Here is an 18353-nt window from a genome sequence, read left to right as displayed (position 1 = left end):
TTTCCAATACTTTAGTGTCAAGGATGTGCTTTTCCAAGATACAGGATGTGCTATTTCTAGATAAAGGATATGCTATTCCTAGATACAGGATGTGCTTTTCCAAGATACAGGACGTGCTATTGCAAGATACAGGATGTGCTATTCCTAGATACAGGATGTGCTTTTCCAAGATACAGGATGTGCTATTCCTAGATACAGGATGTGCTATTCCTAGACACAGGATGTGCTTTTCCAATATACAGGATGTGCTATTCCAAGGTAATGGATGTCCTTTAGTGTCAAGGATGTGCTATTCCAAGATACAGGATGTGCTATTTCTAGATAAAGGATATGCTATTCCTAAATACAGGATGTGCTTTTCCTAGATACTGGACGTGCTATTGCAAGATACAGGATGTGCTTTTCCAAGATACTGGATGTGCTATTCCAAGGTACTGGATGTCCTATTCCAAGGCACAGGATGTGCTATTCCTAGATACAGGATGTGCTATTCCTAGGTACAGGATGTGCTTTTCCAAGATACAGGATGTGCTTTTCCAAGATACTGGATGTGCTATTCCAAGGTACTGGATGTCCTATTCCAAGGCACAGGATGTGCTATTCCTAGATACAGGATGTGCTATTCCTAGGTACAGGATGTGCTTTTCCAAGATACAGGATGTGCTATTCCAAGGTAGTGGATGTCCTTTACTGTCAAGGATGTGCTATTCCAAGATACAGCATGTGCTACTTCTAGATAAAGGATATGCTATTCCTAGATACAGAGTTCAGGAGCATGGTGGGTACATGCTATTCAATGGGTAGTAGGCAACTTGTTCCGAACATCAGAATTGAATCGTTGCATTCCAAATTTTTTCAAGATTTAAGCCCACAAAAGAGGGAAATTGCCACATCATATTTCAACACAGTTGACAATTTGATGGGACAAATTTTGAAGGAGAGGAATCAGTTTATGATCTCCATGGGCGTGCAAGATGCCCAGAACAGCAGCAGAGCAGCTGATCCTCAGGGCGGTGACCCAGGAATCCAAGATGATCCCCGGAACGAGCATTTTGAAGCTTATCATGAGGTTGCTGCTGATCAACAGATTAGAATTGTTGATGGTTCTCCTACTGCTCCTCCTCCTGCTCCTGCTGCTGAAGATGGTAGCTCTGTTCCTCCTCCTCCTGCTGCTGATGGTTCTCTTACTGCTCTTGCTGCTGCTGAAGTGTTTGTTGCCTATTGGGAGAGGCTCATACCTTGAAAGGGTCATATTTCCGCTTCAAAATATCGTCAACTGAAAATGATAGCACCTCTTTGTACAAAGCTTGTGCAGTTGCCATTTCAAGATTAAGCTGTTCACAATTCCCTGTGATTAATTAATCAAAACATGATTCCATTTCTACAGATAATTTGCTCTACAGATAATTTGCTCTAGTGCTCTCTAGTGAGATGATGTAAATGTTGCCATGTAGACAATCTAGATGCCTAAAAATGGCTAATCTTCAGTTGCTTGATTCCAGCCATGGATCATTTCCACAGTTCAAGAATCATATTCAACCTACAGCAGGCCTGAGAAATGGAGAAAAAAAGAGAGGAAGGGTTCACAGGGGAGAAATTGACCGAGAACCCTCCGGAGAGGAGAGGCTAGGGCGCGGTGGAGCTTCAACCCGCCGGAGAGGAGATGCCTGGGCGGCTCACACGACGGCGGCGCTGGCCGCTGGTCTCGACGGCGACGGCGGCGACGGCGGCCGGCTTGACAGATTGGAGGAAGCAGGCTTGACAGATCGGAGGAAGCAGGCTTGACAGATCGGAGGAAGCAGGCTTGACAGATCGGAGGAAGCGCGGCCCATCAAGCTGGCCAGGCCTTGGGCCCACGGCCCGCTTCCTCCGATGCCCTAATCGCGGTTATCATTAAACCTAATCGGGCGGGCCTGAGCCCGCCAAAAGAAATTGGGCCCGGTCCTAGCCTGCAGCCCATCTCGGCCAATTGCCTCCCCGTAAAAAAAATAGATTTTCTACCCACTCCGTGACTTTTTCACTCTGTTCCTACGAGTTACCACTCTGTGACTTTGGAACTCAGAAATGGGTGTTGGAGCAGAGGTGCCAAATGGAGCACAGGTGCGAAATGGAGCACACGTGTCAAATGGAGCAGAGGTGCCCCTTCTCAAATGGAGCACAGATGTCAAATGGAGCGCAGCTGCACAATGGAGCACAGGTGTCAAATGAAGCACACGTGTCAAATGGAGCACATGTGGCAAATGGAGCACAGGTGCCAAATGGAGCAGACTTGTCAAATGGAGCAGACCGGTCAAATGGAGCGCACATGGGAAATGGAACAAAGGTGCCAAATGGAGCACTGGTGTCAAATGGAGCACACATTGCAAATGGAGCACACGTGCCAAATGGAACACAGGTTTCAAATGGAGCAGAGGTGCCAAATGGAGCACACGTTGCAAATGGAGCACAGATTGGAGGAAGCAGGCTTGACAGATCGGAGGAAGCAGGCTTGACAGATCGGAGGAAGCAGGCTTGACAGATCGGAGGAAGCGCGGCCCATCAAGCTGGCCAGGCCTTGGGCCCACGGCCCGCTTCCTCCGATGCCCTAATCGCGGTTATCATTATCGCGGCCAGCATTTTGAAACAGCCCGTGCGACGCGCTCGGCGGGGTGTGGCGTTCGGCCTTCGGGCGTTTATTTATTGGACGGCTGCTGCCACTCGGCCGGAGTTCCAAACGCCGGCGAGCTCACTCAGAAACTCACGCGACGCTGTGGTTTTTGTTGAGGATCAAAATATCCAATTAGCAAACTATCCATGACATTAATCTAACTAATGACTTTATTAGTGGATAATCACAGATCCATGTCCACGAGGAGACAAACATTCTCCCCGAGCGGACGCCACGACCCTTCAATCCCTATATATGTAGAACTCTCGGTGCACGTGAGGATTAGGGTTGTACACAGGAAGATAAACATCAATACAGATTGCCGGCGAGAGATCTCGCCGGACTTCTAGTTCGATTGTCTACTCTGTGTTCTAATACGTTATCAGCCACGTTTGTTCTCCAAAGGGCTAATTGGCCACAAGGACTTGCCTTGGAAGAACAGTTCTAAGGCCATTTCAAACGGGGCCAGCCAAACTCAACACCAGGCCAAACAGCAAGGCCAAAACAACAACAATGAAGCCATGCACTAATCTTCCTTGGCATTGCTTGCTGAATGGCATCCGCATCCCTCTCCAGAAGAGAACATCACTACATCGGGCAGCATACTAGTAAGTAGTTCATAGTTACATCCATAGAACATTGCCACAAAGAAAATAAATGCCAAGTAGCTTGTTTGAGAAACCACATCGCTCCAGGGTAAACCTTTCAGAAAGCAATAACAGGCTGTTCAGAAAGCAATATACAGTCATCAGTACTTTCAGAAGGTAGAAAAACATGTAAACAGAAAGAAACCAAGGCTGAACGCAGTCTCCATGACATGTTATTACTAGATGGTAGGCAAATCGTGCCCCCACCGCGTGCTATTCCTTCAGACAGAATGTGATATTCGGTAAACCTGGACGTGCTAGCCGTATAAACAAGATGGTATTACTGGCCAGACTAGACTAGCAAAAAAACACAGGAACAGGATATATTTGCAGGCTTACCAGCAGGCGGGCACTCAGGAGTTCAGGCTCCTCTCATCACACTAGACTAGCAAAAAGGTGAGTGCAATAAGTATAAATAACTGACATGACTACAGAAGACCTAAACAAACTGGCTTACCTTTAAGGAAGAGGGATCAGATTCTAATTTCCAGGTTACTGCCAGGAAACTGATCCATCAGATTCTAATTTCCAGGTTCCTTCCAGGAAACTGATCCTTTCCTCAAGGGATTCCAGACGGGAGAACGTACTCAGATTTTGATAGTCTTTAAGTAACTTATTGGCTATACAAAATTTTAAAGTACCACCTAAGATGCCATGGTCTTTAAGATATTGCATTGCATCCTCGTGGGTCATGCCATTTTGTAATGACTGAGCCACATGAACTTTCGAGCTCTTCTGCCGAACATGGCTGGAAGAGGTCTCATCAATGCTGCGCTTCCCAGTACTTGCACTACTTAAGTTCCCACATCTAATATTGGCACGATACGCAGCTACTGATGGTGACTTATGCTCATCACAGCTTACAAATATATGTGTGAGCTGATCCAAATATTGCAACATACGTTCGTATTTACCCGATTCAAGTTCTTTTTTTATCTGCAATGGAAAGCGTCAGTTAGTGTTAAGTTCTATAAACAGAGAAAGACTGAAATGTTCAGGTGAGGTACCTATAAACAGAGAAAGACTGAAATGTTCAGGTGAGGTACCTCTTCAAGTGAGAGCTTTATCGGGCCTGCGCCATTTGACAACTGCCGCGTAAGCTTGTTGTACCGTCCCCACAAATCTTTGAAGTATTTAAACCTATTTTGCAGATCCTTAAGTGAAATAGTCATATTCGTTTGTTCATTAATGGATTTTGTAACATTCTGCCAAAAAAGGTGAGTGAATTCTGTTACATAGATGCCGTTCTCAACCTCTTTGAAACACGCATCCACCAAAACTGTGTCCAATACATCAGGCCATGCCATGTCCAACGGATCCCTCCAACCTAAAAGGGAAAAAAAGATGCAAGGAGTTTAACCATCTGTTCTGAAAGTATTGTATGGATTTCTGCAAGCAAATCGTGTATCGGTGTTCCAGGGTGATATGCCATCCCTTGCGCCCCCAACAATTTTAAACAATGGTCAGAGAAGTGAAACACAAAATATTACAACTATCTATTGGACTGGGCAATTACTGATTATGTGCTGAGACAAAGCTGACACTCGATACTTCTGTAGCAAGCAATCCTATTAAGTGCTCTATAATTTACCACTGGATTCCATTATTCCACAAGAACCAAGAACCCTAGGACCCAAGAACCCTACTTCGTGGTCAGCAGATGCGAAGGAAGAGGAGGTACCTGGCAATCGACTGGACCGACAAGGTGAAGACCGAGTTAAACGAGATCTGCAACCGGCGATGCGACGGCTGAGCCTCACCAAAGAGCCACCACCGATCCAGCAAGAATATGGGCCGGCTATGCGTCGGCTGTATTGGTAAGAAAATTTGCCGGCAATGCGTCGGCTGGATCTCCGCGAATGGCCACTGCCGTCGGGGCGCGGACCAGAGGACTCGCCCTTGCCCTTCATTTGTTGGGGGAGAGAATGGAGGGAGGGGGAGAACTTCAATGCGGGCAGTGAAGGCCAGAAGGGGCACGCCGGCGGCTGTGGCCAGTGACTCAGAGCAATGGCGATTAGACAGGCTCGGGGGCAGCGACTCGGAGCCAGAGGACTCGGAGGCAGAGGACTCGGCTGGATCTCCGCGCATGGCCACTGCCGTCCGGGCCCGGACCAGAGGACTCGCCCTTCATTTGTTGGGGGAGAGAATGGAGGTTGGAGGGAGGGGCAGAACTTCAATGCGGGCAGAAGGGCCACGCCGGCGGCGGCGGCGATTAGACAGCCTCTGTCTAATATATGTGACGACCTAGGCCCAGATTGTTGATTGGGTTTGATCGGGTTATCGATGGACATAAGCCCAAAACCCTAGCGCCCAAATCATCATGTTCTTAATCCCAGACCATAGATCTCATTGCCAGAGAACACGACAAGTTCTGAGTTTGCTCCAAACTCTAATATATGTGACGACCTTGGCCGAGAACCTTGATTGGGTTTGATCGGGTTATCGGTGGACATAAGCCCAAAACCCTAGCACACAAACAATGACGTTCTTAATCCCAGACCATAGATCTCATTGCCAGAGAACACGACAAGTTCCGAGTTTGCTCCAAACTCCAATATATGTGACGACCTAGGCCGAGAATCGTGATTAGGTTTGATCGGTTATCGGTGGACATAAGCCCCAAACCCTAGCACACAAACAATGATGTTCGTAATCCCAGACCACAGATCTCATTGCCAGAGAACACGACAAGTTCTGAGTTTGCTCCAAGCTCTAATATATGTGATGACCTAGGTCGAGATCCTTGATTGGGTTTGATCGGGTTATCGGTGGACATAAGCCCAAAACCCTAGCACACAAACAATGACGTTCGTAATACCAGACCATAGATCTCATTGCCAGAGAACACGACAAGTTCCGAGTTTGCTCCGAACTCCAATATATGTGACGACCTTGGCCGAGAACCTTGATTAGGTTTGATCGGGTTATCGGTGGACATAAGCTCCAAACCCTAGCACACAAACAATGATGTTCGTAATCCCAGAGCACAGATCTCATTGCCAAAGAACACGACAAGTTCTGAGTTTGCTCCAAGCTCTAATATATGTGATGACCTAGGGCGAGATCCTTGATTGGGTTTGATCGGGTTATCGATGGACATAAGCCCAAAACCCTAGCGGCGAAACCATGATGTTCTTAATCCCGGACCATAGATCTTATTGCCACAGAACACGACAAGTTCTGAGTTTGCTCCAAACTCCAATATATGTGACGACTTTGGCCGAGAACCTTGATTGGGTTTGATCGGGTTATCGGTGGACATAAGCCCAAAACCCTAGCACACAAACAATGACGTTCTTAATGCCAGACCATAGATCTCATTGCCAGAGAACACGACAAGTTCTGAGTTTGCTCCAAACTTCAATATATGTGACGACCTTGGCCGAGAACCTTGATTAGGTTTGATCGGGTTATCGGTGGACATAAGCCCCAAACCCTAGCACACAAACAATGATGTTCGTAATCCCAGAGCACAGATCTCATTGCCAGAGAACACGACAAGTTCTGAGTTTGCTCCAAGTTCTAATATATGTGACGACCTAGGCCGAGATCCTTGATTGGGTTTGATCGAGTTATCGGTGGACATAAGCCCAAAACCCTAGCACACAAACAATGACGTTCTTAATCCCAGACCATAGATCTTATTGCCAGATAACACGACAAGTTCCGAGTTTGCTCCAAACTCCAATATATGTGACGACCTTGGCCGAGAACCTTGATTGGGTTTGATCGGGTTATCGGTGGACATAAGCCCAAAACCCTATCAAGGTTCTCGGCCAAGGTCGTCACATACATTGGAGTTTGGAGCAAACTCAGAACTTGTCATGTTCTCTGGCAATGAGATCTATGGTCCGGGATTAAGAACATCATTGTTTGTGTGCTAGGGTTTTGGGCTTATGTCCACCGATAACCCGATCAAACCCAATCAAGGATCTCGGCCTAGGTCGTCACATATATTAGAGCTTGGAGCAAACTCAGAACTTGTTGTGTTCTCCGGCAATGAGATCTGTGGTCTGGGATTATGAACATCATTGTTTGTGTGCTAGGGTTTGGGATTATGAACATCCTGTCTTGGAAAAGCACATCCTGTGTCTTGGAATAGCACATCCAGTATCTTGCTTGCACATCCTGTCTCTTGCAATAGCACATCCTGTATCTAGAAGTAGCACATGCTGTATGTTGGAATAGCACATCTGTATCTTGGAAAAGCACATCAAGTATCTTGAAATAGGACATCCTGTATCTTGGAATAGCACATCCACTATCTTGCAATAGCACATCCTGTGTCTTGGAATAGCACATCCTGTGTCTTGGAATAGCACATCCTGTATCTTGGAATAGCACATCCAGTCTCTTGCAATAGCACATCCTGTATCTAGGAATAGCATATCCTGTATCTAGAAGTAGCACATGCTGTATGTTGGAATAGCACATCCTGTATCTTGGAATAGCACATCCTGTATCTTGGAAAAGCACATCGTGTATCTTGGAATAGCACATCCTGTATGTTGGAATAGCACATCTGTATCTTGGAAAAGCACATCCTGTATCTTGCAATAGCACATCCAGTACCTACGAATAGCACATCCAGTACCGTGGAATAGGACATCCTGTTCTATGTGCAAGATACTGGAGTCCTGGATGTGCTATTCCAAGATACAGGATGTGCTTTTCCAAGATACCGGATGTGCTATTGCAAGATAGGGGATGTGCTATTGCACATCCACTATCTTGCAATAGCACATCCGGTATCTTGGAAAAGCACATCCTGTATCTTGGAATAGCACATCCAGGACTCCAGTATCTTGCACATAGAACATCCTGTGTCTTGGAAAAGCACATCCTGTATCTTGGAATGGCACATCCAGTATCTTGGAAAAGCACACCTGTATCTTGGAATGGCACATCCAGTATCTTGGAAAAGCACATCCTGTATCTAGGAATAGGACATCCTGTATCTAGGAATAGGACATCCTGTATCTTGGAATAGCACATCCTTGACACTAAAGTATTTAAAATAGCAGGCCTTGTTCCCAAAAATAGTACTCCACCATGTTAGTTTGGCATGTTCAACTGTTCTAAGAACAATGACGACAACGTCTAAAAATTAAAATGTTAATATTACAACAAGGCAGTTCTATAGAACATGTGGCGCTGTTCTAAGAACAATGACAACATCATCTAAAAATTAAAATGTTAATATTACAACAACAAGGCCGTTCTATAGAACATGTGGCGCTGTTCTAAGAACAATGACAACAACGTCTAAAAATTAAAATGTTAATATTACAACAACAAGGCCGTTCTATAGAACATGTGGCAAAGAATATCATCAGTAATTAGAAGGCGTGGGATGATTCATTCTCCTTTTTGAACGCCTTAAACCAGGATTTTTGTCTTCATCTTTATCACCTTTAGAAGCATTCAATGTCATTTTGCCTGTTTCTTTCCTCACTGTCCTTTTCCGTGCATGTTTCAGGCTAGCAGGAGGAGGAGGAAGAGAGCCGCCGCCACCATCTTCAGCAGCAGCAGCAGCAGCAAGAGCAGTAAGAGAACCATCAACAATTCTAATCTGTTGATCAGCAGCAACCTCATGATAAGCTTCAAAATGCTCGTTCCGGGGATCATCTTGGATTCCTGGGTCACCGCCCTGAGGATCAGCTGCTCTGCTGCTGTTCTGGGCATCTTGCACGCCCATGGAGATCATAAACTGATTCCTCTCCTTCAAAATTTGTCCCATCAAATTGTCAATTGTGTTGAAATATGATGTGGCAATTTCCCTCTTTCGTGGGCTTAAATCTTGAAAAAAATTGGAATGCAACGATTCAATTCTGATGTTCGGAACAAGTTGCCTACTACCCATTGAATAGCATGTACCCACCATGCTCCTGAACTGAAAAGGATCAGGTTTGATAAGCTTCAAAATGCAGATAATGTAAAAAATAAAATAAAATTGGAGACGGAAGCTCTTAGGGTTTATTACATCTAGGAGGCCATAAATGTGACCACTGCGACTCCTCTTGTCTGCTTTTATGATTTTTTTGATAATATCCGTGGTGTAGACGGAAGTCCTCGGGGTGATAATGCAAGGTATACTGTGAGGACTCCGTAGATGGTCTAGATAGTACAACTATGGGGAAACAAAATACAACTATGGTAAACAAATAATTGTAGAAGAACAATAGATATGCCTATACAAAAAGCACAAACCACATACCAGTAAGAATGTCACAGAACCAGAGAGTGTCCTTTTCTTCTTTGAAACTGCCAACTTATTGGAGTGCCACTTGCGGGCTGCCAAACGGAGGTTATCGACAACAGCCTTTGCCCAGTTCACCTCCGCAATGTCCTTGGGTGATTTGGTCAGGGCAACCTCCCGCTCGGTAACATGGTTTTGTGAACCAGGGAGCAGAAGTTTGTAGCACAACAGAATAAAAAAGCAACGGATGGTCAAATAGTCTGTGCCACCACCATTGATCTTGGCTATGAGGTCAGAGCTTTTAATTTTGTCAGTTTTGACACCAAGCTCTGTTCTCAGATTGTTAAGTTCAGATTCCATGTAGGGGGAATCTGGTGTGTCTCTTCCCTTTCCAGTTGGCACGCCAAGAACGCATTGTACTACGTGTTCATTGATGGGCAGGTTCTTATCTCCTCCCCCCACTCGAATTTCCATATTTTCTGGGTCTGTGTGGTCCATGAGGAATTCTAGCATGTAGCGGTCTCCAAAGCCATCTAAACTAAACTTTAGAAGCTCCCCAAAGCCCAACTCTTTGATCTTATTCTTTTGGTCCAGTGAGAGGGCCGCTATTGCATCTACTACACACTTTGGTGATGATCTCATATTGATATCACATCTCTGCTTTAGAAAAAAAAAACAAGGATGATGTACGTGAAGGTGATCCTAAAGGTCTGAGGGAGGAGTTTGAAGCTATTGTTTTTGTCAATTCTGATTGCTTCTACTTTCACATTGCTATCTGAAATGATTTTCTATTAATTGCTTATTTTAGGTGGACCTCGCCGGAGTTTGCGTGCTACAAAACCAGTAAAGATGTACTCACCACCCCCTATCAAAAAGAGGATGAAGCGTAAGAAATTGGAGAGTTCAATATCACCTTGTGGGAACACTTGTTTCCTTGCTCTTCGTGTGACTCTTGAGAATGAACAAGATCTGAAGCTGGCAGGCGACTCTTGGCTTGTCTCTTCCTGCTGATCATACCAGGAGGAGCCATCTACAGTTGAACAAGTCAAACAATCCAATTCGCACAGAAACATGTTAAAAGAAAGAATAGAAAGTGGTTAATGTAAAGAAATAGGAGAGTTCAATATCACCTTCTGGGAACACTTGTTTCCTTGCTCTTCGTGTCTCTTGAGAATGATCAAGATTTGAAGCTGGCAGGCGACTCTTGGCTTGTCTCTTCCTGCTGATCATACAGTTGAACAAGTCAAACAATCCAATTTGCACAGAATCGAATTTGATTAGCGGCAAATTTACATGTTAACACAGTGTAGAACCCATAAATCTAGAAATCCAAAGGGGACGGGGAGGGGGAGGGGAACCACATACCTAGCTCACCGCCAGCTATTAACAATCTAGAAATCCCAATCTAGAAACCCTAGCTCGCCGCCGAACGCCTCCCGCTGCAGTCCGCCGCCGAACGCCTCCCGCTGCAGTCCGCCGCCGAACGCCTCCCGCTCCCGCTTAGCCGTCGGATGCTAATCAATGACTCAGATTCGCTCGGCTTCAACCGAATTCGGCTTCGGAGTGGTCCGATCTGTTGAAAGTGGTCGTGCTATCCTTGGGTTCCCAAGTCGTGGCGCCGACATGTGCTATTCCAAGGTACTGGATGTGCTATTCCAAGGTACTGGATTACTCTGTCGCCCATCACTCAGTTATTCCGTGCGAGAGGGATCTTCGTACTGGTCCGATCTTGCCGAGGAGAAGTTCCGACCGGTCCGATCTGAACTGGTTGGCAAATGGGCCGTGGGCCGTTCGTTGATTGGGGACGCGCGGAGGCGGAGGCGGAGCCGTTGAGGCCCAAACCGTTTTTATCTCAAAACTGAGAGCCCCCTACCCAACCCATTCGAACTCACCCAAAACGAAATCTAGAGCATATTCTGTCTCGCGAATTAGCACGCGGCGGCGCGGTACCTTCACGAGATGCACTGCTGAACGATGAGCACTGCTGAAATCCCCCTCCCCAGCGTTGGAGGCCGCGGCGCCTTGGAGACCGCGGCGCTCGCCATCACCGACATCACCCTCCGCGGCGCATCCTCCGAGACCGCCACGCTCCCGGAGCGCACCGCCTCGGAGATCACGGCGGTCACCACCACCGGCAGATCCGCGGCGCCTCCTCCGAGACCGCCACGGGGACCATCACGGCGCCCATCACCACCAACACCCCCCGCGCATCAGGATCGGGTACCCCCCATTGTTACATGTATTTGTTGGAATCATCGCATTCTGCCTGTATCTGCATCAGCAAACCCACGGACGAAGTTTCTCTTTGTTTGCTTTAGTTGTAGGATTCTATCGATTTCTATTTTCTCACAAAACCCAAGCTGGTCGAAGATGAAATTTCCGAGCTGGTCGAAGCTGTTTAGCTGCTTCGGCGGTTGCCTCCCCTGCAGCAACTGTTCAACCAACGTAAGCTGCTTCGGCACGATAACCAACAATTACGGGGGGCAGGACGATGATTTAGCTCGCAACTTCACAAACAAAAAGGAATCAGAAAGCCAAGCTAGCGCTAGTAAGCAAGCTGCATTGCCTGATTTAATATCCATGTAATAATTAATATCGATGTAATAATAATTGCTGCATTTAGCTAGAAAGGACCGGTAATCGTAGACATCGTAATGTATTGTGAGATGGGATGAACTGATCTGTAGGCATCCAAGGCGATTGTAATGTATTGTGAGATGTGAGATGATTTGTATTGTGAGATGTGAGATGTAATGTAGAATACCTAGCTTGCAGCTGGTTTCCCCTTTATATATTTTTTGTTTTGATTCTGTCCTTCACATTTATTTAGGAGTGAGCAATGGTCCTCAAAAGTTTACACATTGGAGGCTCATATAAACCACCGGTCCAGAGCCAGGTCAGAAAAGGGCAAACGATGCTAGTACTATGCAAGAAGGGGGGTTTCTATGTTTGCGGTTTATGGTTCGCATTTAGTTTAGGGTCGCTACCAGCTGAACAGACATCGCGTGCTATTAGTTGAGACTGGGTGTGCTATTCCGGAGTGCTCGACTTGCTAGGTGTATACTGATGGTGGATAAACCCACGGCGTGATATTCATTGACACAAGATGTGCTATTCACGTAGCCCGGACGTGCTAGCCGTATAAACCAGATGGTAGGTGCCATGACTTTAGAGCCATCTTAGGTTAGGAGGATAGCACATACGGACTCTCAAATTAGCACATAACGCTTGTCCGAATAGCACATCGATGTGCCACGACTTTGGAGCCAGCTTCGGTTACGAGGCTAGCACTTCCGGGACCGCAAGTAGCATGGGGATGGGGGGACTTACACACACAGATTCTGCTCGCAATATAGAGTAGCTAGTGCGCATAGTGTGCCAGAAAAAATGATGATTATTATCCTGACGAGACTCGCTCACCGTCAGGTCTAATCATATTCTGAGTTATTAGGACCAGAATAACTGAGATCTTGGAATAGCACATCCTGTATCTTGGAATAGCACATCCAGTACCTTGGAATAGCACATCCTGTATCTTATCTTGGAATAACACATCCTGTATCTTGGAATAGCACATCCTTGACACTAAAGTATGCAGTTGCACGTCCGAGTTTATGAAATAGCACATACTAGAAAGGACCGCGGCTTTGCCATTCCAGTACCGTGGAATAGCACATCCAGTATCTTGGAATAGCACATCCTGTATATCGTGGTCTTAGCGAAGACGGTGTTGATGGGTTCATGGCAACCTAGTTCTTGGCGGCATCGCCGATGAGCCTCTCGAAGTCGACATGCAGGTGTGGATGAGCTGGGCGGCGGCCGGCGGAGTGAGAGTCCGGCGTCTACCTCGGAGCCAAAATCCTAAACTATGGGGGGTTCAAAATTGCAAGCTTGTACTAATATTAGAAAACTTTGAAGAATCACGTCTGGGCGATAAATTCTATTTACTCAATGCAACTATATACGCACAGCTACTTTCTACTCATTATATGTACCAGGATGCCAAATTCACTCAAAACATATTTGAATAGAAATTGAAAGATACTTGAATTAGTTAGTATTTAGTGACCTATTCCCTTGATAGTCGGCGTGGTTCATATTAGCACGTTCAGTTTCACGGAATAGCACATTCTACATACAAGAATAGGACGCAGTGGGGCACGATTTGCCTACAATATTTTTCCCTGTTCGAGTTAATATTGAGCCCGAAGGAAGACATTGGTTTCTATTGGTTGCAAACCCCAGAGATGAAGTGTTTCAGGTCTTCAATTCTCAGGTCATAGTGTTCACTTACTTCCTCCAAGTCATCTTGATTTTGGATGTGGTCATTTGGACAAGGAAACACTGTTGGGTCCTGAGAATTGATTATATGATGTACCTAGCCATAATGCAGCAAATCGGCTGGAATCGGCTGGTGAGAAAGACCATCTACCCTGATGGTAGGGAAATTGTACTAATTTTGAATATGAAACACTGCAATTGTTCCAAACAAATTTTTTGTACGAAAGGAAGCATCACAGTTTCACAGTACATAGAAGTCATCATATATGTTCTTAAACCTTACGGCCTCGCCTGCTGGTCTTGTCCTACTTCCTACGACGACGAATCTGCTTCTTAGAGTAAGTCAACTTGTTGACGGGGCGAACCACTCTGTGGGGTCTGACCGGAGCGACGGGTGTCTCCAGATCCTCCTCCTGAATCTGCTGCGTCGGATGGAGTGAGGCATCCTCCTGAGTCGTCTCCGGTGGATGGAGCAGATCATTCGACACATCAGGTGTGTCGACCGAGGCCCTGGGAGATGTTGGTGTACCTGATCCATATATGTGCAGGGATTACTCCAAAGGTAAGTGGATTTGTAAATAAGCGAATGAAATTTGCAATAGATGATTACCATGTGATGACTGTGGTGCCGCACACGTGGACACAGGAGACGGAACCCAGGGCTGGCTTGCCGATGCCTGCTTCTCCGCGCCGGTGTGGGCGTCAACAGCACAAGATCTGGGCATGGCAGCTGCAACATGTAACAACAAAGTTATCACAGAAGGCAGATGCAAATCGGCCTGGTCTGATCTAGTGCCGCTGCGCATAAGCCTCGAACAACAAAGGAATGCCATCAGAACTTAGCAGGCGTGTAACAATTCTTATCTTTGTCAGCTTATGCGGAAGGCAGGACAAACCCGTAAATTCACAAGAAACAAGCAACTCTACTTAGTCTCACCACATATGTGCAAATTTTGTTTCCAGATCCAGCAATTGAGTTAAAAATCCATACTTCCATGTCTGTCCAGTGATTATTATCCAAAACAGGGAGCATAATCTGCATCAAATTTGTAAAAAAGCAAACATTATGCTTACGTGAGGAAATAAGATTTACATTGTGTGGATATATGGAACACAATAAACATGTACCAGATTTCTTTTCTGGGCTTCAGTAAGCTGCATCAAATTTAATAAAACATTATTTTGTGTGAGGAAATAAGCTTTACATTATGCTGTTTTAACACAAAAACGCAGTTAAATACCCATGGATATGTAAAAATGGAATTAAACTTTAGTTTTCCATCTTACCGTTAAGTAATCCCTCTCTGCCAACATTTCTTGCTGAATGAATGTTATCATAAATGCGCTCACCAATTTGGATTCAGGAATACCAAAGTTTTGGATTTAGGATTAATCAGTGGCGGTACAGACAAAGATGCCTTGTCCTTTGAAACAGCTCTTTTATTCTGATGCTGTTCAGTCTCCATTTGCATATTTATAGTCTCAATTTGCATAATGTTGTACACAGGATGAGCTCGGAACTCTTCGGTTTTAGGTACAATTTTCCCCTTAGTTGCACGGTCAATTAGTAACATGATGTATGGGGCATATGGGATCAAAATTCTCTTGTCGCTTTGAGCTTTTTCCATCTCCCTGAACATCATGTCTACAATGTCGAAAGGCTTCTCGGTCAAAAGATGATACAGTATGACCTTGTTGTCATTGTGAACATTACCACTATCTCCAGACCTAGGGTAGATGGTCTTTCTCAACAGCCGATTTGCTACACTAAAAATTTCAGCATTTTTTTTCCAAGTGTTGAACTCGTCGTCTTGTGTGCTCGTTAATTTATCCTCAATCTTACTACTGTGCAAGGGATCAACAAGTAGAACTTTCTGACAAAATCTCTTCGTGACAGTAATCTTCATATTTATGCCACTCATCCATGTCAGGGAGGTCCTACTTGGATTTATGTAGCATGTTGAGAAGAACTGTCTGACTGTCTCTTCATGCCATTCCTTTCTTATTCCCACCAGTTTATGAAGACCAATGTTCTTACATTTTGTCTCAACATCAAGCATCTCTTTGAAATGCTTCACGTTTTCCCAATCGATCCATCTGTTGTCACCAAAACCCTTCGTTTTATAAACATTATCGTACCTTTCCTGTTGCTCGATGGACCAAAAACGATCATCTGTTGCAGATCTGGCATGTTCGTAGAAATTTTCCCTTTTTGCTCTTTTTACTCTTTTTTTCATGGATGTATAGGCCTTCGCCGCATTTAGTGGGGGCAGCACTTGTATAATCACGTCATCATCCTCGACTGCCTGTGCAACTTCTGGTACCTCTGGTCCGGCTTCTGGTACTTCTGATCTAGCATCTTCTGGTACCTCTGGTCCGGCTTCTGGTACTTCTGATCTGGAATCTTCTGGTACTTCTGGTCTGGCTTCTGGTACTTCTGATCTGGCATCTTCTGATTTACAGAGCCTCTTCCTTGAAGGAACATGACTGGGTGAGAAATCAATGTTGGCTTCCTCTATTACGGCCCCTACCAGGTTGTCAACTATGAGCTGTCCCTGACCTGTATCTGAATTTGTTTCCATAGCTTTCAAGTCCTGACCCATATGTAAATTTGTTTCCGTTGCTTTGATCAACTTAATGGCTGTAGCAAGATACTGGTCTACATCAGCAGAAAAGTAACAAAAGCGTTTCTTTGCATCTTCGACTACCTTAGACCATACTGAATTACTGCTCATGAGAGTTGTTTCATGACCAAGGATCCAAAGGTATTTCCTGTGGGGAGGGGGGTAATTTATTAGAAACATAGTGGGATTGAATTATCAAAGATTCAAAGGTATTTCCTTTGGTAACAAAAAAGAACAAAATTTAACATACCTTGCTCTTGTCAAGGCCACATTAGCTCTCTTATCTGAATCGAGAAAGCCTATGTTCCCATCAGGATTGCATCTAACCGTTGAAAGTATTATGATGTCCTTCTCATCACCTTGAAATGAATCAACGGTTTGTACTTTAAGAGAAAGAAACTCATGTCCATGAAACCTTTCAAGTCTTTCTTGCAAATCAGACACTTGGCATGCATATAGAGATATTACACCAACGCTGGTTTTGATCATATTATGGGTGCATACTGCAGTAGTGTTGGACCAAATATACACGGATCAGCCATAAACGAATTATATTTAATAAACCTCTAAAAAGTAGGTCAGCCTCTAAAAAGTTAGGAGAAGGAGAATATACCTTCAGCAAGTCTGGCAACGATCGTTTCTGCTACAACAGCTTCAACCTTATTTACGAAACCCTGACCAAGATTAACTTGTTCTTCTGTACCTCCTTCAACATGAATGAATGAATAATTACAAAAAATATGTCCAAGAAAAATGTCGAAGGCTCCATTAACCTTAGTGCGATCTTTAATTTTTCCACCATAAAAATTGTTATTTGGAAACTTGCTGATGTAGGGGTGCATTCTATATTGCTCATCAAGCAACTGCTTGTGGTGACCAATTTCACTCAATCTCTCAAACAGGCTTCGTCCATACTTAGCGTCTTTAGCAATCTAAAAAATTAGGAAATTAGCAGAAAGCAGAAATTTAGTCCAGTTGAGTTTACTAGTCCATAGATGCCTGACAGCATATTACAATCAACATAGAACAGATGCCTGACAGCATATTACAATCAACATAGAACAGAGTCTAAGTAATAAGCTAGAGACAGCAATGGTAGGACAACCGGTTTACTAGTACATAGAAGCCAGCTATCAACAAGAACAGAGTCTAAGTTATAAGCTAGAGGGTTATATTAAATCAAAAAGTAAGTATTAGAAAGCTTTTGTGACACAGCACGAGCAAGACAAGTACAAAAGCAAACTCTAGATGTTGCAGCGCCTCTACCAATCAAGTGCCACTTCTATGAACAAAACAACTTCCACATGTATCCAAAATAATCATAATACATTTATGTAAGCGGGTCGGTATGTTCCCTGCACTATGTAATCGACCCTCAAGGATATATCACAGTAATTGACGAGGACATACCGGGCTCATTACCACTGATTGTAGCTGCTTGTCATCCCCCATAAGCACCACGTGTTTTATCCCACCAATAGCAAGAGGGATCAGTGATTCAAATTCTTTTAGGTTTGCTGCCTCATCAATAACCAAGTTGTCAAATTTCTGATTCCTTATGAACCTAAATGAACTACAAGGAGTGCAAAATACAAGTTTTGCACTGCGCAAAAACTTGTTCACAATATGTTGGGGGCAATTCTTCGTAGCATATTGGGGATGTTCGGCTCTTATTCGACAATCCAATGAAATTTTTGACAGGTCATTTCCACTGTTCGTAAGCTTCTCACTCCCAAATATAATGGTGTCCTTAAGTAAATGACTGGTTTCGGTGGACTCTTCAAGTAGAGAAACAAGACGAGAAGCTAATTGCTGGAGAGCTGTGTTGGTTGGAGCACATACAAGAGTTCTATGCGTCCGTAGATGCTTTAGAAGCATAAGCAGAATCACTAAAGCTGTTTGAGTTTTACCTGTGCCTGGTGGGCCCCAAATTAGACGTACAGATAATTCCTTTG

General features: G+C 44.7%; 2 protein-coding genes and 1 long non-coding RNA gene across 3 annotated transcripts; 1 reads left to right on the top strand and 2 right to left on the bottom strand.

The window, feature by feature from the left end:
• Window positions 1-2796: 2796 nt before the first annotated feature.
• Window positions 2797-5492, bottom strand: LOC120694069. The gene is made up of 3 exons (XM_039977239.1): window positions 4976-5492; window positions 4341-4621; window positions 2797-4230 (listed from the first exon to the last, which is right to left on the bottom strand). Exons 1-3 carry the CDS (start codon window positions 5202-5204, stop codon window positions 3787-3789), a joined length of 954 nt encoding a protein of 317 aa, XP_039833173.1. The 5' UTR covers window positions 5205-5492; the 3' UTR covers window positions 2797-3786.
• A 2835-nt stretch (window positions 5493-8327) lies between these two features.
• LOC120694081 lies at window positions 8328-10254 on the bottom strand. The gene is made up of 3 exons (XM_039977250.1): window positions 9512-10254; window positions 9278-9424; window positions 8328-9187 (listed from the first exon to the last, which is right to left on the bottom strand). The coding sequence occupies exons 1-3, from the start codon at window positions 10133-10135 to the stop codon at window positions 8627-8629; spliced, it is 1332 nt and encodes a 443-aa protein (XP_039833184.1). The 5' UTR covers window positions 10136-10254; the 3' UTR covers window positions 8328-8626.
• Window positions 10255-11402: 1148 nt separating this feature from the next.
• Window positions 11403-12308, top strand: LOC120694082. The gene is made up of 2 exons (XR_005683325.1): window positions 11403-11713; window positions 11812-12308. It is a non-coding gene; the product is annotated as an uncharacterized LOC120694082 (long non-coding RNA).
• The last annotated feature ends 6045 nt before the right edge of the window (window positions 12309-18353 follow it).

Source organism: Panicum virgatum, unplaced genomic scaffold (assembly GCF_016808335.1).
Source record: "Panicum virgatum strain AP13 unplaced genomic scaffold, P.virgatum_v5 scaffold_2972, whole genome shotgun sequence".
Taxonomy (NCBI): domain Eukaryota; kingdom Viridiplantae; phylum Streptophyta; class Magnoliopsida; order Poales; family Poaceae; genus Panicum; species Panicum virgatum.
The sequence above is the reverse complement of the archived record's forward strand: the minus strand, read 5'-3'. Positions and strand labels throughout refer to the sequence as shown.